The sequence below is a fragment of the Monodelphis domestica genome, chromosome 1 (assembly GCF_027887165.1).
Source record: "Monodelphis domestica isolate mMonDom1 chromosome 1, mMonDom1.pri, whole genome shotgun sequence".
Taxonomy (NCBI): Eukaryota; Metazoa; Chordata; class Mammalia; order Didelphimorphia; family Didelphidae; genus Monodelphis; species Monodelphis domestica.
This window is the reverse complement of record NC_077227.1, coordinates 359,240,539-359,268,516: the sequence shown is the minus strand read 5'-3', so window position 1 is coordinate 359,268,516 and position 27,978 is coordinate 359,240,539. Positions and strand designations below refer to the sequence as shown.

The 27,978-nt window shown below is 41.4% G+C and overlaps 2 protein-coding genes across 3 annotated transcripts in view; one reads left to right on the top strand and one right to left on the bottom strand.

Moving 5' to 3' along the window:
* ADAM19 (ADAM metallopeptidase domain 19) overlaps positions 1 to 2,857 on the top strand; it is a 135,190-nt gene extending 132,333 nt beyond the window's left edge. For both annotated transcript variants that reach the window (XM_056811523.1, XM_056811524.1), the window contains exon 23: positions 251 to 2,857. In XM_056811523.1, coding sequence (XP_056667501.1) covers positions 251 to 304 — 54 coding nt within the window. In that variant the 3' untranslated portion in view covers positions 305 to 2,857. The remainder of the gene's footprint in view (positions 1 to 250) is intronic.
* Positions 2,511 to 26,127, bottom strand: NIPAL4 (NIPA like domain containing 4). The gene is made up of 6 exons (XM_007473949.3): positions 25,870 to 26,127; positions 12,001 to 12,240; positions 11,306 to 11,362; positions 9,319 to 9,409; positions 7,983 to 8,143; positions 2,511 to 7,173 (listed from the first exon to the last, which is right to left on the bottom strand). The coding sequence occupies exons 1-6, from the start codon at positions 25,904 to 25,906 to the stop codon at positions 6,548 to 6,550; spliced, it is 1,212 nt and encodes a 403-aa protein (XP_007474011.1). The 5' UTR covers positions 25,907 to 26,127; the 3' UTR covers positions 2,511 to 6,547.
* Positions 26,128 to 27,978: the final 1,851 nt, after the last annotated feature.

Here is a 27,978-nt window from a genome sequence, read left to right as displayed (position 1 = left end):
TAATCATTGGTTGGTACTTCTCTAAGCATCAGTGTCCTCATCTCTTAAATAGGGATGATACCTATATTGCTAGTTTGTAAACCTTAAAGGATTTGAAATGTGAGTTATTGTTATGAATGGACAGACTGATAGCTCTTGTGGGAGGTCACTCTTAGTAAATATGTTTAGCGAACATTCAAATGGTTAACTTTGTTTCTGTTTAGTGCATTGAACTGATTATTCCCTTCTTTCCCTTTTTTGTTTCCTAAAGTTCCCAGATTTCAGGACCCAGAGGGCTGGGAGAGTGACTAGCTCAAAAATATAATACCAACACTTATATGAGGAGTCCCAACTGGAGTTCCTTGTTTCCATGAAGACCTAGGATGTCACAAAAGATGTCGTGACCTTGTGATGAGGCAGAACCATATCTAGTTACTTGCCATTTACTTAACTTACCTCCTCCTTCTCCCTCCTCCTATCCCATCACCTCCAATTCTTGGATACTTTGAACCAGACTCAGTATGATCTGACTTCCTTTGGAACCCCAAATGACTCATTTTCAACAAAATTTAAGTGTTGTTTTATGTAATATATAATTTGGGGAGGAGGAGAGTGTAGGAACTTGAGAAAGAAGATGAATATTGGCTTCTCTTGACTGTCAATCACTCAAAATATCTGCAGAGACTGGGTCACTTACCTTCCCATGGTCACCTGAACCTCCAAAGACCAGCATCAAAGGAGAAATCTGGCTATTGAGGGATGACCCATCTACCTCTTAAGCCATCTCAGATCAAGACTCAGCCTGGAAAAGCCTCTCTGAGGCTCGTGGAGGGGGTAGACCAATCCAATGTGTCTTCCATACCTTCTCTCTCTAAGAAGTTGGAATAAGTGGTTCAGCTCCAGGGAACCCTGGAACCAGGAGAACCAGAGGAAAATCTCTTGTGATCAAGATGTGCCAGGTCACCTGAGCCACCTTGATTGGGATGCTTTGTCGATCCTTTCTCTGTTTGTGATACATATCCTGTGGAGTCTTCTTTCCCACTTCCCTTCCCCTCTCTCCATTATTCACATGGGTCATTTTTGACTCAGATAGGTACTACAGCTAGATTAACCAGTCCATCTATGATAACATAGACAGCAGGGGGGAGTGCCATGCTTGTGTCTCCTCTGAGCCATAATGGTAATGCCAAAGGTCTTGAGTACCAATAGATTGGGTCTCTTGTCTTATCCTCCTTGGTGCATATCAGGTACATTCCATTCTAGCACTTGCTACTCCGGAGTTCCATCACTTGATTCCTCCCCTCTTCCCCTCACCTCACTCTCACCCTGGTCCTTGACTATAATGATGCGTGGTGCTTTGGTGAATGGACAATAGCAAGCCCTGTCTTCCTTAGGGATCTGGTGCATATAGCTATCCTCAGGGCTTATAAGTAATTCCCTAGAATTGCAGACAGGGTCTTACTTATAAATCTGTGTTTATCTTTGTGCTTTGGGCTTTCTGATATTGGATCTCAGGATCACTGACTGGAATAAGATTGGAGAGATAGAGACACTGATGATGCTTCCTCCCCCAACTTAGCCTATTTTTGTTTTATGGAATCAGGGGTTATTTTTTCCCCCATTTCCTATGTATATCTAAGGAATTGCCTCTTGGCATGGGTTAACAGATTCGGGCATCTTCTATCCTCTCCAGTCATACATTCCAGAAAATATACATCCCATGAATCTCCCAGCTCTGAAAAATAATCTCTCTAGCAAGAGATCCAGAGGAGTGTCTAGATCACAAGTCCTTTTAGAATGTTGCTTCAGTGTTCTCCCTGCCAGCTAGCTCATAGACCCTTTATAAACTGTCCGTCCTAAATGACCCAGTTCCTCCTGGATCTGTGGGAGTTATCCAGAAAAAGAATATCTGTGTCAAGGGAAGACAATGAAAAGAAAAATTGCTTTATTAGCCAGTTGTACATTGGCAGAGATTCTAGTGGTTAAGCCAGCTGTTCTCTCCAGCCTTCTCACAGCCTTTCTCCTAATCCTTAATTATAGGAGATGCACAGCTGAGATGTCTCTCTGATGCAAGAAGGGCATTTAATCCTAAAATCATTTCTCCCTGAAACAACATGGAAAGGAAACCAGTAATTTTGCTTTTTTGAAAACCTCTTTCTACCTACTCCCTATCCCCATAGAAGGGCACTGGGAACTGAAAATGGGTGAATCTTCTCTGGATTCTGCAATCTTTTGGAATCTCTGTCCTGTACTGATTCTGCATCTATTCGACTGATCTGGAAACAGCAGGCCAACCTGATAGAATCCCAGGCTAAAAAGAGTTTTAGTCACTCCTCTATTTTTGATACCCATTACCATGTCTAAAAAGCACTGCTCAGGATATAAGCCCAAGGAAATCCCAGGGAATATAAAATTCAGAAACCGACTGGAAAGGTACCCCAGTTCCTTTGGAAACTGGTAGACTGAGGCTTTGCAAAAACAGTCTTCCAAGGTAAACTTTTAGTATGTGGGTATGTATGTATGTATGTGTGTGTGTGTGTGTGTGTGTGTGTGTGAGAGAGAGAGAGAGAGAGAGAGAGAGAGAGAGAGAGAGAGAGAGAGAGAGAGAAGGAGGAAACAGATGGAGAAGTTGACAGTGTATGTGGAGTGAATTTGCTTATTGGTATGTGTCGAGGCTATAGGGTATATGTGAAGTTTTCTTTTGATTTGGGAGATTTTACACGATTTAGATCCTTGTCTCCTTGATTCACTTATTAATTGTTTACAATTGAGGATATTTGTGCATCTATGCAAAATACTTGAATAATACAAATCATTGTGCCTTTTTCCTTGTTTATATTTAATTAAAATGAATTATGGTTTGCCATTTGAAATGCCACATGAGTTGTCTTGCAAATCCAGTCTATACCAAAATGATCCCAGAGCTGGGATCTGGACACCAGCAGCTACTTGGCTGTAGGGAGCTCCCTGCAGCATTTAAAAGCTTATATCTGCGCCACTTACAGGCCATCAAAGTAGAACACAAATGTTCCAGTTCATGAGGAAGAAAGCCTGGCCTCCCACGTCTCCAGTAGAGGGGGCTGTTTTTCTATACAGTCTAGAACTAGTTCAGTTGTTTACATATTTCTTTGTGAGACTGAGAATAGTAGAATACCAGTGAAACCCCTGAGCCAAGGCCCGATCTTAACTTGGAAAGGTAACCTGCTTAAACGTAGAGAAGCAAAGGGACAAAGACCATGGGCTACTGGCGCAGCATTTCTCCAAATAGGGTCCAAAGACCCCCCAGGGGTTCCCGAGACCCTTTTAGGGAGTCTAGGAAGTCAAAATTATCTTCTTAATGATGTCATTTGTGGTAAATGTTGATAGAAATAACCCACCCAAACAAAAAATCTTTGTGGAATCTTGAATAATTTTAAAGAATACAAAAGGACCTTGGGACCAAAACATTGGAGAGCCACCAATTTAGTCTAGTACCCTCACTTTATTTGGGGACAATGAGGCCCAGAAAAGAGAAGAGAAATATTTAAGGTCATATAGCAAATTAGGTGGCACAGTTGGGATTAGAAATCAGGATTTAAATTCCTACCAAATGTTTTTTCCCCCATGACAGGTTGTCTGTTATTGAACCATTTTTCAGCCTATATCTGACTCTTTCTGACCTCACTTGGGGCATCTTTGGGCCAAGATATTGGAGTGGTTTGCCATTTCCTTCTCCAGCTCATTTTATAGATGAGGAAACTGAGGCAAACAGGATTAAGTGACTTGCCTAAGGTCACACAGCTAGTTGATATCTCAGGCCAAATTTGAACTCAGAAGATGAGTCTTCCTGACTCTGGACCTGGTACTTTATCTGCAGTACCACTTAGCTGCCCTCAGGCCACCACTTAATGAAATCTGTGTTAGAATTGTCCCCATTTAGTACAATAGGTCTTGGACTGGGTCTACTCTTAAACAGGCCACAGTAAAGAGCTATACTCTCGAGCAGTGTTTCTCGACCTTTCTAATGCCGTGACCCCTCAGTACAATTCCTCATGTTGCGGTGACCCCAAACCAAAAAATGATTTTGGTGGCTACTTCAAAACTGTAACTTTGCTACAGTTATGATTGGGAATGTAAATACCTGATATGCATTATGTATTCTCATTGCTACAAACTGAGAGGTTGAGAACCGCTGCTGTAGATGGCCTAAGGCTGGTTTAAAATAAGAAAATGAGAATTGATGAATGTCTCCAAATGATATCCCAAGGTAGTAATAATAAGAGCTGCTGATATTTATAAAGCACTTTAGGGTTCGCAAAATATTTTCTACATATTATCTCATTTAAGTCTTGCAAACAACACGGAGGTAGGTGCCATTATTATCCTGATTTTACATAAGAAATTGCTAGGGTCAGAGTGCCAGGGGTGCCAGGATACCATGCTTACTCCTCAATATTGTGATCAACTGAACCTTGCTTAAAGGAAGCTTCCTTCTCCCTCCCTATGAGCAAAAATAGCCAGTTTGGCATATCAGGGGAAACCTTGAGATACCCAGTGATGGATGGAGACATAGACCAGAGACAGTTAATTGAGATCCCTTACTTCTAAGACACCTAAAGGCCCAGTTAATCACATGTATGAAACTTGGTCCTCTGCTCCCACAGGTACACTTTTAATCTCAGGATAATAGGTTCTAACAATAAGTAAACACGTAGCTTTGATTTAGACCTTGACAGAAATTCACATTCATCAGAAATGGGGAAATTCGGGCTCTAGAGTCATGACTAAAACTTCCCACAGGGACCAGCAAATCTCTGAGAAATGGCTTCCCTCTGCTTGGGGCTTGGGTGTATGAGCATACATGCCTGGGTGACTGGGGGGCAATGTCCATACCCTCAGATCATGACTATTAAGAAGGACTTATTCCACTTTCTAATTTTTTTGACCCAGACACCATGTATTTCCTCTATAGATTTCTGCCCCAGCTTCTCTACTCTTAGAGCAGAGACAGAAGAAAGGAGGACAAGCAGGGAAAGAAGCATCCATCCCCCCTGAGCCCAACCATTCATCTGAAGGTCCCTGGCACTGCAGCTCAGCCAGGATCCTGGTGCTGGCAGCTGCTCTGATGAGCTAGCACTCAGTTGGGCTGGGGGAAGGGAGTGGGTAATGATGGAACATGAGGCAGTCGCAGCTGTTGGAGCTGGCCCATTATACTTGGGTGGCTGCCTTTGTAGGCGGCTCATTGACAGGGATTGGCCCCTGGGCAAGCCCCAGAGGAAAGGAAGCAGCAGCCAGTATCAGGGATTGGGTGCCCCTTGCCAAGCTCGTCGCCTGTGTGCCCACAAGGTCACCCAGATTTAAGGCACACTTACTAACCAGGGAGCCAGGTCACTGAGGCAATAGCGAAGGACGGATGTGGGAGTCCTTCAGTCCAAAGTGCTTGGTTAGAGCCCAGAATAAACAAAGAGCATAAATCTTCTGGCTTCAGTGGAGCTGGGATTGCTTCCCTCTAACCCTCACCTCCCATGCTGGTTCCCTTCTCTCCACATCTCCAAAATACCACATCTTGTTTATTTCTTAAGGAGGAACAGGAACTGGCACACTTTGCCAGATTCCCACTCAGAAACCAAGACTTTTTTAAAGAGCAAAGCAGTTATGGAACAGCTGCCATTCTCCTTCCAAGACAAGAAGATGAAATACAAGAGAGAGCAAGCATGCCAGTTAATCCAGAATTTGGTAGTGACGAGTCTTTTGTTTGAATCTTGAGGTCATTGTGTGACCTCCCTGGTGACTGGTACCCCAGCATGCCAAAAGAGAGACAGATAGCAGAGGTCCACCACTGAGTTATAAATCCAGAGAATTAGTTTGGCTCCTAGATTTTCTTTCTTTTTTCTTTTTTTTCATTTTGTTTCTTTCTTTTTTAAAAAAGTTTCTTTTGCTCCAGCCTTTTCCCTGAGTCACAAGGTGACTTTAGCAGAACAAAGTCAAGCAGAGGTCCATCTCCCTTGGGTTGGTGTGAAGGGAGAAGTGAGGATCTGAGGATGGCTTGAATAAACATTGGCCAGATTCTTTCCATATAAGCTTTGGGCAGGGAATCCTTCCTTCTCCCACTTAGATTCAGCAGGCCTCTGCCTTGGGGTGAGGAATGGTGTAGCTCATATATCCTCATGATGAAGGTCAGAACTGAGGACCTCTTGGTTTTGCTCACCCCACAGAAACAGCTGGACTCTAATACATTCAAAGGGTCAAGTTCTCTTCTCCGCCTACCAGCATAGGCAACCTCCACTGGCATGGAGGGTAGAGGGTAAAAAAAAAAGTCTTTCTAGAGGCCTCAGGGACCAGGAGGAAAGGAGGGAGAGATAGTGCACCAATACAAACCATGCAGTATGGCCAACTGTGCTTCCAGGAAGTCAGGAGCTGATCAGGTCCTATATAACTGGAAATTCTTTTCTCCTGGAAATATTAATGAGGTATGAAGCCACACTGTTAGGAAAAGAGCATCTTGTCTCTTGACATGATATTTGGAATCACTAGATTGTTCTGGGGTTAGATGGGCTAATAGAATGTATCCTCTCATCTAGTAAAAGCTTTAGGTGTGGATTGTGAAGACTTTGGGTTTCTCCTCAGGTGAGGGGGGCGGCAATTCTATATTGTCCACAAGGACATTTTTGTCTTCCAGCTTGATGATTGTGGGCTCAGGGGTGGGAGGTGGAATTGGGTTTTTGTGGGTATGGGGAAGGCTTTCCCAGGTAATATCGAGGTCCTTAAAAGCGTAGAGCAAGAATACCCCTAGGATAATCGTAATGAAACCCGAGATTGTGCCCAGGATGTCCACCACTGACATGCTGTTCCACTCTTTGAAGAGGATGATAGAGGAGGTGATGACCGTACTCGTAAAGGTCACATAGTAAATTGGGAACACTAAAGAGGTGTTGTAGATATCCAGAGCCCTGTTGAGGAAGTTGACCTGTATGGGGATTGAAGTTGCCAGGATCAGTCCAAGGCAATATGTAAGAGGGTGCCGGAGAACTGGCTGTCCCTTGAAGAAGCCCTTGATGGCAATCCCCATGCCTTTGACAGCACACACGGAGTAGGATCCCATCACAGAACAGATGATGATATAAACAAGGATGTTCTTCTGCCCATAGCGAGGGGCAATGATGAAGATGAGGATGAGAGAGCTTACCAGTAGGAGCACAGCGAACACAATGAAGCCTGCAGAAGGGAAGGGAAACAGCTTGAATCTCAACATTAGATTTTGGGAAAATATGCAAATTGTATCATTAACAAAAGATGTTGATTTTTTTCTTAAATTGTACCTTCTGCATTCAACTCAATACTAAGTATGGGTTCCAAGGCAGAAGAGTAGAAAGAGCTAGGCAATGGGGGTTAAGTGACTTGCCCAATTAGGAAATGTCTGGGGTGAAAATCTCAGGTCCTCCTTCCCAGGGTGCTTTTAAACCAACCTTGCAAATGGGGAGTACTGGCCAATGAGGTCTCAGTCCCAGGAACACACAGATGTTTTTGATGAACATGCTTTTAGGTCCTGCTTTCCACTCTGCGGTTAGGGCTAACTCTCACTTCCTACCCATTCTGAGACTTATAGCTGTCTTTGCCTCCTCACTGGAATGCAGCCAGAAAGAAAAAAAAAGGGAGACCTCACTTTGGCTAGTTATTGTCTTTTGAATGCAAATTCAGTTCTGGCTCAGCTGCCAATCAAAAGTCTTTTTTTACCATATTCAGTGGACCAGAAAAAGTCTTAAGATAAGCTTGCATGCTCTGAAGTAGTAAGCAAAGACCCCCAAACCTCCTCAAACTGGTCATCCCAGAACTGGGCCCTCGTTGACCAATTCTTCCCACCCCCCCTTTACTCCCTCTTCTCTACTTACATACAGATCCAGCAAATTTCTTTTACTAGTCGACTTTAGGTGGCCCAGAAATTAGCAAAAGCAAAACAAAATCAGAGCAAACATCTCCTACATCTCCTAGCATTATCTAGTTTTAGGGTAACTGGTTACCCTCACCTGTGTCCTTCAGCTTTGAAGCCATTTCATTTATTGAGTTGACTTTCTCTTCTTCAGGGGCATGGATCACCATCACCGAACTGCCTGCTATGGCAATCATGCAGCCCAACTTGCCTAACAAGTTCAGTCGCTCTCCCAGAAAGTAAGATGATAATATCGCACTACACAGAGAGAAGGGAGACAAAGTTGTTACAACACAGCTTACGCCATTTACTGCCTTTGAAGAGGCCTTAAAATAAGGGAAACATTAGGGGTAAGCCTAGTCTTCCAAAAGGAAAACTATATCAAACCATTAATCCCACTTTAGAAAATAGAACTTGTAGGGGGCAGCTGAGTGGCTCAGTGAATTGAGAGCCAGGCCTAGAGATGGGAAGTCCTGGGTTCAGATCTGACTTCAGACACTCTCATACTCTGGGCAAGTCATTTAACCTCCATTGCCTAGCCCTTCCCATTCTTCTGCTTTGGAGCCAATACAGAGTATTAATTCGAAGGTGGCAGGTAAAGGTGTAAAAAAAGAAAAGAAAATACAACTTGCCTGAGAAGAGTAACCACAGATGCTGATGATTAGAAAAACTGTTTTGAATATTTTTATAACTACAGTCACCTCTGCCCACGAAGGCAGGTTTGCAAAACACTGATATGTAGCAAACATTGACTGAGCACTCTATTATGTCAACTATTTGAGCTGGTCAGTTTTAAATTTTATTTGCTAGGCTGCATTAAGAGATAGGACTTGGAGATGGAAGAGACCTTAGGAATCCTCTAATCCAGGAGTTCTTCATCCAGGAGTTTGTGATTTTAGAAGACAGACAAATTTATAATATATTTTTCATAGGTTTCAAGGGATCCATGAACTTGGATAAGAAAACATTTACATCTTTATTTTCACTAACATCTAACTGAAATTGATCATTTCCTTCATTAATTTATAAATAGGGTTTCAAAAAGAGATGCATAGGCTTCACCAGTCTGCCAAAGAGAGCCACAGTGACACAAACATGGCTAGAAATCCCTGATCTAGTCCAACTCCTTGATTTTACAAGGAAAGAAACTTATGCCCAGAGAGGTAAATGACCTGCTCAGTGTTGTCCAGCCTGGAATCAGCAGAGACTGTTTAAATCCATCTTCCATGACTCCAAAAGCAAGTTGTTTTTTTTTTTTACTGTTCTCTGTTATAGAGTGTTAAACAGCACCTCTTTCTGGGGAAACTGAGGCTAAGGCACATTCTTGGCATATTAAATCCATTCAGCCTCACTTGGTGGTTCTGGAAGAGCCTCATCCAAATGCATGCAATAATGAGCCACAAGTGGGAAAAAAGCAAACAATTTATCAATACCTTATAAGCACGCTCAGGGCTCCCAGTGGAGTGACCACCGTCGCAGGAGCAAATATGTAGGCCCCAAAGTTGGCAGCTTCACCTAGAGCCACTAGTAAACAAGAAGAGGGGAAGGAGAAATAGTACATTATTGAAATCACAGAGATCTAAAACTTTCCCTATGACCCCAGCTGCTTTAACAATGTTCTTCTACCTTGTCTTTTTTTTCTTTCTTTCCATCCACCCATCCGTCTATCTATCTATCTATCTATCTATCTATCTATCTATCTATCTATCTATCTATCTGTCTGTCTGTCTGTCTGTCTGACTGTCTGTCTGTCTGTCTGCCTGTTCGTCCATCCATCTATCTATCTATCTATCTATCTATCTATCTATCTATCTATCTATCTATCTATCTATATCTATCTATCCATCTACCCAACCACCCATCCATCCATCCTGTCTGTCTGTCTATCTATCTCTCTATCATCTGTCTGTCTCCTTAGGTTTGCCTAGATCTATATCCAAAATCTTATATGTAGACAGTAATTTTTATATGATCTATCTATCCCATCAGAATGTGAGCTCCTTGAGGCCAGGAGCTGAATTTATACCTTTATTTTCTCAGCACTTAGCATGGTGCCTGGCACACTGTAAGTAGTTAATAAATGCTTGATGACCAAGTTCATAGCCAAGTATAGGAAGGAGAAGTCCAATGAGTGACCCACATCTATCCTGTCTATATTTAGGTAAAGGTCTACATGAAGGTCATTTCCTCAGGACTCAAGGAACTTTGGTCACCAAAATAGCTTTAACAGGTAATCACTAGAAAGGGTTACTTTCGATGAAGAAAAGCCTTGGCTTCCTACAGACTTAGGGTTGGAAGGAATCTTAGAGATCAGCTTGTCTGAATGCCTCATTTCATAGAGCAACTAACTTGGGCTGAAACAAGGGAAATCATTCAGCAATCATCATCGGATATGGTGGCAGTGGCAGAGAGCTGGGATTAAAACCCAAGATCTCTGGCTACAAATCCAGTGCTCTTTGCCCATCTCAAGCCCCCAAATCTTTGATTCTCTTAAATATCTTTCCCATGAGAACTGGTAATAATTGTTCATATTTCTACAGTGCTTTACAATTTACACAAATTTTTCCACAGTCCTATGATAAAAAATATACACACATGGATATAATTTATACATACAGATCTGTGTGAATAATGTGTATGTATATTTATCATATATATATATATATATATATATATATATATATAGTTCATACATAGTTGTTTGGATGTTTTCTCTCCCATTAGACTGGGAACTCATTGCCTTTTTTTTTTAACCCAGTGCCTAGCACAGTGCCTGGCACATAGTAGATCCTTAATGAATGCTGGTTGTCTTGATTTGACTTTTCTTGACTCTAAGTATAGCATCAGAGTATAGCAGACAGAAAGAATAAATTGGAAGTAGGAAAGACAAGAGAGATGTGTATCATCTGGAAATTTAGGCTGATTAACTCAACCCTATAAAGACTGAAAAATAAGCCTATTGTGGGCATAGTAAAATCTTGAGGGATTCCAGTTTTGCTCTTTTCCTATTAGCAGCATTGAATAGCAAGATGGCCTTAGGGTTGACTGAGGGATTGAACTAGATGATCTCTAAAAATTGTTTCCAAGTCTAGCATTCTATCCTTTGTTTTCTAAGGTTCTGTCAAGTTTCTATATTTCCTATTCTAATCACTCTTCCATATAAAACATCCAACTAAGAGTAGCTTTCCAAATACTGGTGTCAGAATTTGTTTTAGGATAGAGAATGATTCATACAATCTGAACTCATCAAAGTTTTGTTGGTGAAAAATTTATCTGGGGTAAAAGATAACTAAAAACAGATGCAAAGTGATTCCACTTAGACTACAGTTTGCTGGATCTAAGCATAACAGGATGGAAATTGGTCCCTCCATTCTCCCATCACCTCCTTTACATGATCATTAATGGAAATGACCTACTTACTGGTGAGAAATCCAGCCCACCACATTTTATCCAAGAGGTAGCCGAAGCCTCCATCCACTAGGAAAGGGAAGAAAAATAAAGTTAAGGAAATTAGAATGCACCCAGTAGAAGAGAGGGAACACACAAGGCTTCCAGAATTGATTCTTCAAGAGGACGCCTGAATAAATCACCATAATAATCATTTTTACAGCAGAGGAACTTCTACCCCCATTGCCAAAACAGAGATATTAAAAGGCTGTGAAATGAAACTGTAAAAATTGGAGTTGATCCAAATAGGTTTCCCTGCCTTGGAAACAATCTATGACTCTGGGCTAGGGATGTCACATTTATTAACCAAACCCTTCATCTAGGATAACTTCCCTGCCAGGGAAAATGGGCATTTTGCTGATGACATAGGGATTAACCTACTCTTTGGGCATTTTCTGGAGAAAAGGGAAGGGAGATAGTGGCAAGCTAGCTGTCCCACTGACCCAACCTGGTATGGATGTTACAGTGGCATAAAATAAGCAGATTTGACCCTGGAAGGCATGTTGAAGATTTGATTGTTGATTAAGTTTACAGAAGTTTGCTTGACTGACATAACCATCCTGCTGATAAGACCCAATTCTCAAGCTCCTACACAATTGATTAGAATGAATACATTAGTGATTCAGTGCTCGAGCTCCCCATCTTTTCCCAGTAAGCGGCAGTCCTACCAGCTCGAGTGGCGCCCTTGTCTACCAGCCGAACGAGGCCCTTCTTCTTAAGGATGACGCTGCTGCCAATGAGGAAGCTGGAGAGTATAGCCAGGCCCACTCCAATGAAGAAGCCATAGTTCTTGGTGGCCCTCTTTTGCCAACTGCTCAGTGTGATGTTGTTTGAGCTGTCAGGTTCAAAGTCACTGACAATCTGGCAAAGGACTTGCTGGGAGTAACAATACAAGGTGATCAGGGAGCCTAAATGGATATTGAAAGAGAAACAATTACTTAGACATTGCTTACATGTCCATGTTCCTTAAGAATATTAAGATTACGAAGGGGAAGCTAGGTGACCTGGTGGGTTAAGAGCCAGAACTAGAGATAGAAGGTCCTGAGATCCAATCTGGCCTCCAACACTTCCTCGCTGTGTGATCCTGGGCAAGTCACTTAATCCTCATTGCCTAACCCTTACATTCTTCTGCTTTGGATTCAATATTCAGTATTGACTCTAAGACAAAAGGTAAGAACTTTTAAAAAAATGAATATTGGGTTATGCATGGTAAGAAATGATGAGCAATTTAATTAAAAAACCATGGAAAGATCTACATGAAATTATGGAGTGAAATGAGCAAAATCAAGAAAACATTAAATATACTACAACAAATGTTGTTTGAAAAATAATTGTGAATGCTCACCTCTAGAGAAAGAATTGATAAATAGAAAAATGCAATGCATAGTTTTACATATACATTCATATATATATATATATATTTCTTTTTTGTCAAATGATACCTTTTTTATTGGGGAAGGGTAGGGAGAGAGGGAGATAGCTGGGAACTTTAATGAGGCAAACAAAGAAACAAATAAAAAACAAACAAACAAAAAAGAATATTGAGATTAAGTCCATCAGTAGCATATCACAAATTGCACTACAAAGCAGTGTTCATTAAAACAATTTGGCTCTGGTTATTAGCCACACAATATACAGAAACAAACACAGTAAAAGCATGGAGTCTGATAAACCCAAAGATCCCAATTAGTTTAGGTAAAGATTCATATTTGACAAAAGCTCAGAAAATTGGAAAGCAGTCTCATGGAAATTAGGAATAAACTAACACTTCATGCTGTATATATACACTAAGATACATATATATTTACATATGTACTTCATATTTACTAAGATAAATCTGAAATGAGTCCATCATGAACAAATTAGAGAAGAAAGAGGTGTGTGGGTAAGGTAGGAGTTCATAATTAAATCAGTGATGGAAAAGTTCATAGGAGATAAAAATAAACTATTTTGATTATGGAAAATTTAAAAAGTTTTTATACCAACAAATCTAATGCAGTTAAAATTAGAGGGGAGACAGAAAACTTGCATATAAAATCTCAACAGCAAGTTTCTCTGATGAAGGTCTCTTATTCAAACGTTAAGTAACTGATTTAAATTTATAACATATTGCATACCCAATGTATACATCTCTATCTTATAATATAATCTCTTATACATTGTCCAATGAATAAATGGAGAAAGAATGCAAACAAGTATTTCTCAAAGAAAAAAAAAGGCAAGTTATCAACAGCCATATGAAAAATGCTTCCAAATCACTAATAATTAGAGAAATGTAATTAAAGTAAGCCTAGGGGGAAGCTGGGTATCTCAGTGGTTTGAGAGACAGGCCTAGAGATGGGAGGTTCTAGGTTCAAATCTAACCTCAGACACTTCCCAGCTGTGTGACCCTGGGAAAGTCACTTAACCCCCATTGCCTAGCCCTTACCACTCTTCTGCCTTGGAACCAATATACAGTATTGATTCTAAGATGGAAGGTAAGGGTTTAAAAATAATAATAAAATAAAATAAACCTAAAGTTCTTCCTCATGCCCATCAGGTTGGCAAAGATAACTAATGAGGAAAATGACAAACACTGGAAGGATTGCATGAAAGCAGGCATACTAACAAGCACTGTGGGTGGAGAATGGGCCTGCCATTCTGGAAAGCAATTTGGAGCTGTGTCAGTCAGTGAGTCAAAAAACATTTCTTAGGCACTTACTGCGTGCCAGTCACTGAGCTAAGCACTGAGGATAAGAATAAAGGCAAAGGACTATTCCTGCCCTTGAAGAGCTCACAATCTAATGAGAGGGACAACATGTAAACAACAGTACAAACAAGCTATACACAGGGAAACTTTGTAAAGAATCGGCAGAGGATAGCTGTGACCCTGAGCAAGTCCCTTAGCTCTAATTGCCTTGTCCTTAGACTCTTCTGTCTGAGTATCGACTCTAAGAAGGTATGGCTTAAAAGAGGGAAAAAGAATCAGCAGAGAGAAGACATAGGAATGAAGGAGGATTAGAAAGGGCTTCCTACAGATGGTCGGCAGGACTTTAACTGGGTCTTGAAGGAAACCAGAGAAGTCAGGAGGCAGAAATGAGGAGAGACAGAGTTTTAGGCATGGTGATGGTGGTGGGAACCTAGGAAAACGCCTGGTGTCAGGAACCAGACAATCACGGAGGAGGAACCTCATGGAGGTCAGTGTTACTGGCTTCCAGACTGGGGAAGTAGAGTGTAAGAAGGCTGGGAAGTGTAAACCTTAAAATTTCTTAGACTTATGAATGTTGGAAATTTCCCCATTGGGAAATTTCATACTTAAAAAAATCTCCTACTGATAGTAAGAACTCTATTGGAATATGAAACTCCTTGGCATGGGAGGATCCTTCTCCTCCCCACTTAAGACTACTTTAGGACAGAAACCTTTTGCTAAACAATGGAAAGGGCTTTGATCTATGCTTAAGCATAGAACAGGAAGTTCTTTGAGTCATGATTGATTTTAGAATTGATACAATAGAGGTACTTGGAATGACAGAACCAGGTCTTGGAAACTACAATCTCCACCCTTCTCAGAGTAACAGGATTTAGAAAGGGCTGCAGCAAAGATCAAGATTTAATTATTTGAGAATATGGCCTTCAACAGACATGTGCAAAGGGGGCAGACCTCTGGGCGGTCCTGGGTTAAGCTAGAGCCACCATTGGCAGAGGGGAGACATTGACAGTGATTGGTAGATGTGAGAACAGAGAGGAGGGAACTTAGATTTTTGGCTTAAAGATACTGGGGTCTGAGGACTGAGGGGGTGGATGCTCTGAAGGGCGTCTGAGAGGAGAGAGGTCCTGGAGGGAGAACTCCTGGAGAGGTCTTGAAGGAGACTGTGGAAGGAGAACTCAGGAGGAGTCAGGAGGAGGATTCTCTGGAAACATTTCTTGAAAGGAGGCTCTCTTGAAGGTGGAGCCTGAGGTTGGCATGAGAAGCCTTACCTAGAGAGATCTTGGGTGAGTGATAAAACCAACTGACTGATTTATCTCTTAGGACTGAGGTCTAGGCCTTATTGGCTTGAGGCCCTTCATTCTTATTCCTTTCTTACTTTCTTTCTTTTTCTATTGATTAATCAGTGTATTATAAATTAAATTTCTCTATAAAATCCAGTTGGCTTGGGAATATTCATAAATTGGGAATATATTCCCTGGCAACCATCTTATATTTATATAGAACCAAGACACAGTAGAAAACATATTTCAGCGGTCATAATTGATATATGTATTTCCCTTGCTCCCAAACATTTTAATTATCACATTTTATGGCTCCCACGCTCTTATTGACAACTATTTAACGCTCAAAACTATTTTAAATCTAACAGAAGGTAGGAAGGGGAAAAGTCAGGAGGGGTTTTAAAAGCTGAACAGAGGCTTTTATATTTGAGTCAAGAGGTGATAGGGAGCCAATGGAGCTTAGTGAGTATGTATGTACTATGGGGAGATCATTGACAGCTGAGTGAGTGCAGAATGGACTGAGGTGGGGAGGACCTGTGGCAGGAAGACTAACCAACTAAGCTCTAACTGTACCACTATGGATGTGCCTATGTTTCAGAGAGATCAAAGAGAAAAGAAAAGGACTTAAATGAATAAAGGTATTTATAGCAGTTCATTTCATAGTAGCCCCAAACTGGAAATTAAAGGTATGTCCACTGATTGGGCAATGGCTAAACAAATTAAAGAAAATGAATATAATGGAATTCTTGTGATATAAATGCTGAAAGGGACAGTATGATTTAAAAAGCCCTGAGAAATCTTGTATGAGCTAGTCTAAAGTGAGCAGAATGTGGAGAAAAATTTGTACAATGCTAACAACCTTTTAGGGAAAAACAACTTTGAAAGACTTTGGAACTCTGATCAATACAGTGAAGAAATGTTAGTCCAAAAGAAAGCAGATGAAATTCATCACTCATCTTATGAAACTTAAAATTCAGAATTTTAAATTCCAAAAATACATTTTTAGAAATGGCTAATGCAGAAATTTGTTTTGCTGATTTATGCAGTAACTTATTGAAGAATTCTTTTCTTTTTCAGTTTGTTTAATGAGGGAAATAGTAGAGATAGATTAAATACTTGCTACTTGAATAAAAAATAATAAACTATTTAAAAGAACACTGGGATTGGTATGCTCAAACATAAACCAGCATGCTAACAAGTCTGATTTTCAAACCAGAGATCCTGATGTTGATCTTCCAAATATAGAATGCATTATTATTTTTTATTATTTTTGAAACCCTTACCTTCTGTCTTATAATCAATACTACATATTGGTTCCAAGGCAGAAGAGTGATAAGGGCTAGGAAATGAGGGTTAAGTGACTTGCCCAGGGTCACATAGCTAGGAAATGTCTGAGATCAAATTTGAACCCAGGTTCTTCCAACTCCAGGCCTAACTCTCAATCCATTGAGCCACCCAGCTGTTCCTGGAAGGCTATTTACTTATGGGAAGTCAGGAAAACCTGAATTCAAAGCCTACCTCTTACACTTACTATTTGATTATGAGGAAGTGTCTGAGGTCAGATATGAACCCAAGACCTCTTATCTCTAGACCTGGTCACCTTATCATCTAGTCACATAGCTGCCTCTCTAGAAAGAGTTTTTGGGGAAGACATAATCATTAAGAGATTCACTAAGGAACAGTGGTAGGTAGATTGATTCATTGTTTTCAAAGGCTGTGGCTGTTATTCAGGACAGATGAGTGAATAATAATGGAACATGGTACAATGAATCAACTATATTTTGTTACTGATTCTTTGATATAGGAAAGCAATTCTGAGATTAGGTAAACTAGAAAAATGGTAGAGAAGAAATTGAAATCTGAGATAGTAATACAGCATCTAGGTCAGGAGTTCTTGCTATTTTTTGGCAGTGTGGTGAAACCTAGACCTAAGATTAGTGACAGAACCATCTTTGACCATATTCTCTAAGACCTTATCTATTACTGAGAATATCTGTGTTAGAATTAAGGCATATTTAGAATCAGTGCTCGTACCACCCTTACAATCACAGACATACCCAGAGTTCAGTGGAGCATTTGCCAAAGTTTTTCCTCATACAGGAGGTCCCCCAAATCTTAGTTCAGTTTTAAGCTTTAATAACTGAAAATTGTATTAAGATTTTGGGAACACCTTGCATTTTTGTAGACAAGATTGAGAAATGTATTCTGCTTGATGGTAGAGTTAGGTGTTGTGATAAAGGATGTGATAAAGGTTTGCAAAAACTGAGAGATGCAAACCTTAGAGAATGATTGACAGGAGTATATGATCAAGGGTCACATGGGAACCTGAGGAATCTGGGAGAAGATTCTATCTGCCCAACTGTCTTCTCTCCTGAAGGATTTGAGATTAAGGTTGGAAGAGGATTTTCTCCTGTGTCCAACAGAGGAAAGAGGTTTTCTGGATCTGTTCTGCTGGCAGCATCAGTGAGAAGATTTCTGGACCTACTTGGACATCTACCAACTTGAGATCCTGGCCCTATTTTATTAGACTCCTGGTGTGAGACTTGGATATTGGGAATTATTAATGTTTAGCTTAGTAATGTAGCTTAGTTAGTTATAAATATTAGCTTTAAAATTAAGTATAAATTTATTCCTAAACCCTTATTCCTTCCTACCTTTCCTAAACAATAAATCAGAATTTATTTGTTTCCTCTTATTTTTTCCTCACCCCAAATCCTACCATAACCGTGTATGTAAAGTTGATTGAATAACTAGATCCAAAAAACTTGGAGGGTGGTCACCAGTAGAGAGTCTTAGAGTATTCATCTCTGGCTATTCCCCGTTTAACACTTAAAAACCCCCAACTTAAATGAAGACATAGGTTCATGCTTGTCAAATTAGCGAATGCCATAAAGCTAGAAGGAATAACAAACATATTGGATGGCAAAATACAGATCCCAAAAATCTTGACAGGTTAGAATGATGAGTTAAATCAGATGAAACTTAAGCAGGATAAATGTTAAGTTTTTTTCTTGGGGTTCAAATAACCAGCTGTACAAATATCAGACTATAGAGGTGGCTAGATAATAGTTAAAAAAAAAAAAAGATCTAGGGCAGTAATGGCAAACCTTTTAGAGATGGAGTGCCTCCTCAGTGAGGTGCCTGTCTCCTCCCTCGAGAGACTGCATGCTGTCACCCTCCCCTCCCCCCCCCATGGAGGACCAGGTGCCCCCTACCTCCTTACCCCACACAGAGGAGGGAGAAAGTGCTCCCATTGGGTTGCTGGATGGGTGAAGTGAGGAATGTCTTCAGTGAGTGTAGAGAGGGGGGAGGAGAGTGGCCAACTCTGCCACCTGTGAGCTGCCCACCTTCCCTCCATATTATATCTTTCTTTTATGCTTCCTACTTTCCTCTGATATCACAACAACCCTGGTGAAGGCCCTCATCACCTCACTCTTATGCTATTGTCTTTTATTTTTAACCTTTACCTTCTGTCTCAGAATCAATACTGTGTAGTAAGGGCTAGGTGATGGGGGTTAAGTGACTTGCCCACAGTCACACAGCTAGGAAGGGTCTGAGGCCATATTTGAACCCAGGATCCCCAGTTTTTAAGTCTGGTTTTCTATCCACTGACACACTTAATTCCTCCTGGACTATTTTAATAGACTTTTCTGGTTTGTTTCTCTGTGCCCAAGTTCCATTCCACTTTAATCCATTTTCCATTCAGTCCTTAAATTGATGTCCCTAAAATGTGGGTGTGATCATATCACTTCAAGGGCTCCCAGCTACCTTCCAGGATCAAATATAAAATCCTCTTTGGACTGTTAAAGCCCCTCCTATCTGCTTTTCCAGTCTTCTCAAGCTTTACCCACCCAACTCCCACTACCCCTGCAAGAACTCTGGGATCTAGGGACACTTTCATGCACTCCCAGTTCCTGGCATTTTCACTGGTTCTTCCCCATCTTTAGAACCCTGTTTCTCATCATCTTTACCTCCTGGCTTTCCTGGCTTTCTCCAAGTCACAGCTAAATTCCTACCTTCTACAAGAAGCCTGACCTACTTCTCAGCAATCTTAGTGCCCTCTCTCTAAGATCACTCCCACCTTATCCTGTAAGTATTTTGTTTGTATGGTTACTTGTATAGTTGTATAGACTATGAGTTCCTTCAGAAAGGGCACAGCTTCCTGCCTTGCCCTCTTTTTTTTCCCTCTCCAGTCCCTGTTATACCAAGCCCTTAATGATGCTAATTGACTAATCGATGAGACAGACATGGTGCCTCACACCTATAATCTCTGATACAGGAAGATCAAAGTTGGTAAATTTTTGATGTCCAGAATTCTGAGCTGCAGATGGGCTAAGGAGGATTTGGTACCAATAGGAGAAAGAAGCTACCAGAAAGAGGACTGATTCTTGGTCAGCAACAGAGCAGGTCAAGGATGCAGTGGCCAATTGGACACTTCTAGCCTTGGTGAGCTAGGGAGACCCAAGGGGGATAAAAGTTCTTATGGCCAGCATCTCAGGAAGGACAATAACAACTGAAGTATATTTCAGGAAGGTAACCAGTATGGTTGGGTACTGGAGTCCAGGTTGTACACCATGTGGTTGAAGGAACCAAGGCTATTTAGCCTGGAGAAGTGGATACACCGAGAAGACCACATTAACCATTTTCAGATATCTGAAGATCTATCATGGAGAAAGATTAGACTTGTTCTATGTGCCCTAGAGATCATGTCTTGGAGTAAAGAGTATAAATTACAGAAGAGCAGATATCAGATGGATATAAGGAAGATGTTTCTAATTCCTTACCAACTGTGAGATCCAGAGTAAGTCATTTACTCTCTGCCTGCTTTAGTTTCCTCCTTTTAAAAGTGGGAATAATAACACCTACCTCCCTGGGATGAGATGGGAGGATAAAATGAGATAATAGATGTAAAGTGTTTTTCAAACCTTAAAATTCTATGTAAATATTGACTATTATTAATAAGAACTAGAGCTAGGAGAATGGGCTGCCATCACTGGAGGCTGTCAAATGAAGGCTTGGCCACTTGTTAGGAATAACTGGAGAACAGATTTCTGCTCAGGGTCAGTTTGACCAAGATGGCCTATAAAGTCCAGTCCGACTCCGAGGTTCTATGATTCTGTAAATGAGTGAGCTGGCCATTGTTCCCTTTGAATTTCCAATGAAGCCAAGCAAAAAAGCCAGAGAAGCTTTTCCCATAGGAAAGCAAGGATTTGGGGCTTAAGGTCAAATGTCCGTCTGTCTAGCAGTATGGCCATCTTTATAAGGGAAAAGGAAGGAAATGAGCATTTATTTGACACCTATTATGTACCAGATACTGTGCAGTGCTTTATAAATATTATCTCATTTGATCCTCACAACAGTCTTGCAAGGTAAGTTTTATTATCCCAGGCTTACAAAAGAGAAAACTGAGCTTAAATGACTTGCCTAGAATCACTAAGCTAGTGCCTGAGGTCATATCTGATCTCAGGTCTTCTTGACTCAAGATCCAGTGCTCTCTCTATTGTGTCATCAGCTACCTCTATAACTAGTTTCCTCTCAGCCTGAAGATTTCATCATCAAATAGAAGCTAATAGAAGGCTAATCTTAGAAACAGGATGATCTGGGTTCAAATTTTACCTCTGATTAGTATTGGCTGTGTTATCCTAGGCAAGTAAATCAAGGTCTATGTGCCCAATACAGCTTCCTAAGACTCAAAGTTGCAGAATAGTTCAAGATCTTGCTTGGTAGAGGAATTTTCCTTATTAGGAATCCTCTGCAAAAGATGAAATATTGGGTCTGGACAACCAAACCTCTCACTCCCTGTGCTTCGGCTAAGTCGTAAATAGCCAACTCACATCCTAAATAACTGAATGTCTTTACAGGGTTGAAAGCTTTCCAGGCCTTAATCTTAACATGCAGATTTGGAGAAGACTCCATAAATTCTACACTCCAACCTCCCATGCTGGCTAGGAACTCTTTTTCAAGGGAATAGAATAAATGTTAGTTGATAGGTTCAGAGAGAGAAATGAGAATGGATATCAAGGAAGATAAAGATGGATGCTGGGAAACAAACGGATGAGGAATGAGGATAGATATTGGGACAGTGGCAGGCAGAAAGACAAGATCTGTCGAACGATAGGAACAGAGATGAGGATGGAGGTGGAAAGAAATTCTGATGGAACACATGTGAGATACTGTTGGACAAATATAGAAAAAAGAGACAAATATGGATGTTGGGGAGAAGGACAAATGGAGGGGAAAGAGGAATGTAGGAGAGAGAGTCATAGAGGAATGAGGATGAATGTTGGAGAATAGATGGCTGTGAGGATGGATGATGGAGGACAGGTACATATGAGGATGAGGAAAGCTATGAGGTATAGAGACACTGTAGAATGATGAAGGATACTAGAGAGCAGGTACAAATGATGAGGGTAGATTGAGGGATACATACAGACAGGAAAGAAGCTGAATGGAAGGAAACAAATAGGTAAAGGGGATGAATACTGGAGCACAGGAATACACAGGGAGATAAGGATGGAGGTTCAAAATAAAAACTAACATTCCTATTACACTTCAAGGTTTGCGAAACACTTGACACATATTTCATTTAAATTCCACACAACCTTGTGAGGTAATGCCCATTTTATAGATGAGGAAACTGAGATTGAGAAAAGCTTAAGTGACTCCACCAAGATCACAAAAATAATAAGTAAGTGAGGCAGGATTCAAACTCAGGTCTTTCAAATCCAATACTCTAAAGTTCTAGAGATATGATGATAGATGTCAGCATATTTTGATTAAATTAAAACAAAGATATTCTGGATAAGAGAGATCTTCATTAAGCCAATTACCCACAATGCAACAAGTTCCAAAAGGAGAACACTGTGGTATTGGCATGATCTTCCACCCATGCTCTCCTATTCCCTCTAAATGTTGCTAAGGCTGATTCTGACTCTGGACATAAGTCTGGCTCAAGGTCTTAGAATCCCAAGAAAACTCAAGAAATTTTAGGTTAAATCCCACACCAAACTACAACTTTAGGCCAACTCTTCCAAGGACTCAAGCTCCAATATCAGCCAAGAGTCAGAAGATTATTTGGTAGAAATCCCTTAAGGTGGGAAATGGGAATGGTGGATCCATTGTTTCCCTCCGTGTGAAGTTTGGCTGCCATTTTGTTGGTAGACATTTATGGAATCACTGAATCACAGTTTCAGAGCTGGAATGGACTAAAGATTCTAGAATGTCAGCATGGGGAAGAATTGTAGAGATCACCCAGTTTAATCATTTTGCAAATAAGAAAAGCCTAGAGAGGTTGTGATTAAAAGCAAAAGACTTAAGCTAGAATCTTTGTCATTTACTAGCTATTAGGTTTTGGGCAAGTTATTAACCATCTGAGCCTCAATTTATTCATCTATAAAGTGAGATAATAATGCTCCCATTATCTACCTCACAGGCTGATATGAAAAGATGTGCATAAAGAATTCTGCAAATCATAAAGTTTTATATAAATTTCAATTGTTATGAATTTGCTGTTATTGTTTAGTCGTGTCCAACTCTCATGACCCCATTTGGGGTTTTCTTGGCAAAGATACTGGAGTGATTTGCCATTTCTTTCTCTATTTCTTTTTGCAGATGAGAAAACTGAGGCAAATAGAGTTAAATGACTTATCCAGGGTCCCATGGACAGTAAGTGTCTTAGGCCAGATTTGAATTCAGGAAGAGGAGTCTTTCTGACTGCCAGCCCTGCATTCTATCCACTGGGGCTCTTAGCAACATCAATTTGACAATATCAGAAAGACCTGAGTTCAAGTTCTGGATTTGCCACTTAAACCCTTTTAAGCAAAATGTTATCTCTCTGACTTCAGTTTTTCTTTGTAGAGGTATGATTTATGATAGTTGTCTCTAAGGATTTTTGTAAGGATCAAGTGAGCTAACATATGTAAAAGACTTGAAAACTTTAAGTTCAATGAACAAACAAATGTGAACTTTTGTCATTATTTCTAATGGTGGATCTAGGACATGAACCTAGTCCAATGGTTTTTCTGAGATACCATGCTTTTCCTCTTCAACAGCATCTGGGATCATTATGTCTAACCCTTATGTAAAGTATTTTTTTGTTTGTTTGTTTCAATCTGTGTTTTCATTGGTGTCAAGAAATTCCCTCTCTGTGAAGAAACTTCCTTTTCTAACTCTAATCAGCAACTGCTTTTAGAGTCATTAGGAGGTAGGTACTAAAAGGCTAAGTGATATAAATCTCAGGTCCTACTTGGATTCAGGTCTCCCTGAGTCCCAAGCTGACTCCCTTCCCAAACCCTCCTTATCAGTTCAGTCTCCATCTCTCACCACATCAGCTGAGTTGTTAACTCTCCTTCTAAGAGATAGACAATCTGGGGAGTTCCCAGTGATGAGGAAGTGAGCAAGAGCCCATGGGGAAAAGAGGGCAGAAGGAAACAAACTAAGAAACTTAATTGACTGGGATCTGGAATCCATAGCAAGCTTGGCATGTGTTTCCAGTTCTCTCTCAGGTGTGTCTAGAACCATATAGCACAAAAGTTTTTGGTGGAATGAGCCAAAAGGCTTAGGAGGAATCTAAGCCTAACCAGGAATTCTGTTCCCTTTTAGAAGCACTATAGGGGCAACTATTTGACACAGTGGATAGAGGGCCAGGCCTGGCCTAGAGATGGGAGGTCCTGGGTTCAAATGTGACCTCAGACACTTCCTAGCTTTGTGACTGGAGCCAAGTCACTTGACCCCCATTGCCTAATCCTAACTACTCTTCTATCCTGGAACTAATACACAGTATTGATTCTAAGATGAAAGGTAAGAGTTAAAATAAAAAAGAATTTAAATTCCTCAAAGGTCAAGACTGCCTTGTATTTGTTTCTCTAGCACTCAGCAAAGGGCTTAGCACATAATAAATGATTTTTTATTCACTTGAGAGTAATAATTTAACCTGGTTCTCTCATAAAGATAAAAGTTCTGGAAGAGGCCTAAAGACAAAATTAAATGAAATTCCAAAATAATTCACTTTCCTTCCATGTAAAATGAGGGCTTGGACTAGATTGGAAGTGTCACATGTGTGGGCTACCTGCTGTCCCCATTAGATTGCAAGCTCCTTGAGGGCAGGGGCTTTTACCTCTTTTTATATCCCCAGTGCTTGGCACTAAACCTGGCAGAGAGTAGGTGCTTAATAAATGTTTCCTGATTATATAGGGCAGCTAAGTGGAGCACTGATAGCATGCTGGGTCTGGAGTCAAGAAGACTCATCTTCCCAAGTTCAAATCCAGACTCAGACACTTACTAGATGTGTGACCCAGAGCAAGTCATATAGCTCTTGCCTTAGTTCCTCATTTGTAAAATGAGCTGGAGAAAGAAATGGCAAAGCATTCCAGTCAAGAAAACCCCAAATGGTGACACAAAGAGTAGGGCATGACTGAAAAACAACTAAAAAATTGATGTATCATTGGTTCACAATAGTTCTGAGTGCGACCTGGGAAATAGGGAACAAAATAAAGAAAACTACAACCAAACATAGGTAATACTACATTCAAAAATTAAGCCAATTTATGGCCTGCAGGAATCCTGACCTACAGATTGAGTCTGACCCCACTGGTCTAGATAATCTTCAAGACAATCCTAGTTAGGTGACTGAACTGGGTTCCTAGCCTCTCTCTGATCCAAGCATGTAGGTTGAATCTTACCTATGTGACCATGGGTAAGTTCCTTATCCTTTTCATAGCCTCAGTTTCCCCCCCTGAAATAAAGGGTTTGAACTCCATGACTTCTGATCATGTCAGTCCTGACACATTTCACTCCAAGGGCACCCCTGTTACCCCCTGGGTCAGATACTCCTCAGTTTGCTTTTCAAAGCTCTTCCCTACCTTTCTTGACTTCTTATACTTTACTTCCTTCCGATACACAGTATGGCCCAATGACATTGTTCTACTTGCTGTTCTTCCTAGAATACGGGCTCATTTCCTAACTCCATACCTTTTATTAGCTGTTCCCCATGGCTGGAATGCTTTGCCGCCTCACCTTGGCCTCTGGGCTCCCCTGGTTTCTTTCAACACTCCGCTCCCATTCAGCCTTCTGCAGGGGGCCTCTCCCAGCATTCATTACCTGTCCCTTATACCTCAGAGATCACCTTCCATTCCCACAGTCTAGAGCTTGAATGGACAGGATGGTTGGCTTGTGGTCTCCCTCATTGGAACGGGAGCTCTTTGAGGGCAAGAACCGTGTTTTGACTCTCTGCTCCTCCAGCTTCCATAGGAAGCGCTTAATGAATACTTATGGACTGACTTATTGATACTCGAAATGCTAGGATCTGGGAGTTGTGCCCAGGGAGCCAGACACCGACCCCAGCGTTCGTCCCTTCCGCGCTCCTTAGTGGGTGGCCTGAGTTCATAAACTATACGTCTCCTTCGGCCGGATTATAAGAAAACGCAAGAGAGGTGGTGCGCTAAGGTAGAGGGATCAGCGCCTCTTTGAAGCCATCCTCCCCTCCCTCCCCCAATTCTACCCCGACCCCAAAATCCAGCACCCAGACCTCCCGGTCTCTCCCTCCTCCCTGGGCCGTATCCCGGGCGCACCGTTCGCACAACTGCTGTTGCTCCCCAGCGTCTCCATAGGGCAGCTGCGGCTCCGGCGCCCGCTCCGGCTCCGCGCGCGAAGCCAGGGGCGTGGACTCAGGGACTGCCCCGACTCTGGCCGCAGGAGAGGAGGCGTGTGGTCCCGGCCCGGCCTGGCTTGCTACCCTGGTCCTCAGCTTGGTAGAAGTTGCCAGTGAGCGATTCCTTCTTTGGAGAGTGACAGCTCCCGGCACGGGCCCCGGGACTGGGCGGGGAGAGGCAGCGAGGCTGGGCGGGGCATGAAGGGGCTTGGGTCCCAGCAGAGGGGAGGATCTCTTGGGCTGGGTGGGGATGGAGGGGAAGGAATCTTCCTCGGAAGGGAGGGATGGAGCCTAGAGGTTCTATGGAAATTAACTTCGGGATTCCCGCCAGAGCTCTGTACTCTGCTGCTTTCTCTAAGTGGGACCTTTCATCACTTTGGGATAACTTAGTTAAAAAACTTAAATTAATAGACAAGCGATGTTTTGGAATCAAGGATTGTCCCGGAAAAATCTCGTAACCTGCAATATGACTCACTTCTTTCTCTCCGGAGTCGGGACCAACTTAATCACCTAGTCATGCTTTCAACATCTTTCTGCCTTGGTTCTTTAACTCTGGGTGATTATTCTCAGCCCGCCCCTTTGAGGCAACTTTCTCCTTTCTTTAGAAGTTCTGCTTTGCCACTCAAGAACTGGGATGATATCTTACAATTTGCCAATTTAGGTTTGGGGCAGCAGTCCAAATAATGAAATAAAAGAAAGCGTCTGAGTCTAAAAGCCGGAGAAACTGGAAAGACCTTCCTGGGCTCGAATTGTATCAAGGAAAAATAAACTTGTTAAATGGGTGACAGTGCAAAAGAGGATTAGTGTGGTAGGCGACTAAATACCTGGGCCCAGTCCCAGCTCTGACTACAGCTAATTGGGAAAAGCCATTTTCAATTATCTGGATGTTTTTTCTCAAAGTAAAGAAGGGATCAGGTCAAGAGCCAGATCCAGAGAGGAGGTCCTGAGTTTAAATTTGACTTCAGGCATTTCCTAACTGTATGACCCTGGGCAAGTTGCTTAACCTTCATTGCTCTTAACCACTCTTCTGCCTTGGAACCACTACACAATACTGATCTACATGGTCCTGTCCAATTTAGACCATTTCTAATTTTTTTTTTTTTAATATTGGAACCACCATTTGTGGGAGCAGGTTAGGATGAAGAAAATGTCTGGTCAGCTCTTGGAAAGCAGGATGATGCACCAGAAAGAGTTGAATTTTGTGTGATGATAGCTAAGTTGTTTTGGCTTTTTACTCATATTTTTACATATTTTATCTCACTGATCCTTTCAAGAACTCTTTGCTCTCTCTACTTTAAGGAGGAGGCAAAGGATCAAAGCGATTTTTTAAAGTGACTTGCCCTGGGGCACCTAGCTAGTAAGTATAGAGTCAGTACTTGAACCCAAGATTTCAAGATTCAGTCTAGAAATCCCAGACCAAAGTGTCTTATCTACTATACAACACTGCTTTATGGCCTTTGATTCCAGCCTTACTTAGATCTTGGGTTTCTGAGTTTAGGTTTAAATGACTTCCATACCCATAGGTCATGTGGTATGGTCAAAAGAATATTGGATCAGCAGTCTGGAGCCCTGGCTCTGTCCCTGATTTGTAGTGTGATCTTGGATAAGTCATTACTTCTTTAAACATCTCCCTTTCTGCAACTGTAAAATGGGGGGGGGGCGGTACAGTTTAAATTATCTCTAAATTCCTTTCTAGCTTGGGCATTCTAGGATTCTATGACTCCAGACACAATTTGCCCCATTGAACTGCCGGCTCCTTTTCTCCATTTGACCACAATGCCCTTTTCTCCAGCAACAATGTCCCTGTTAGGATGGCAGAGTAGACCTTAGTATTGTCCTTCCCTGTGGAGAACAATGGACGGCACTGTTGTTTGTCCAAGCTCAACTCAGCTCAGCTTTATGGGGCTGTCCTTTTAAAGAGTTAGACCAGTCAACATTAAAAGTGTCATAGCAGTATCTTTCCAGAGTTTGATTCATTAAACCCCAACTCTATTAAGAATAGTTTTGGTTATCAGGAATGACCCAAACA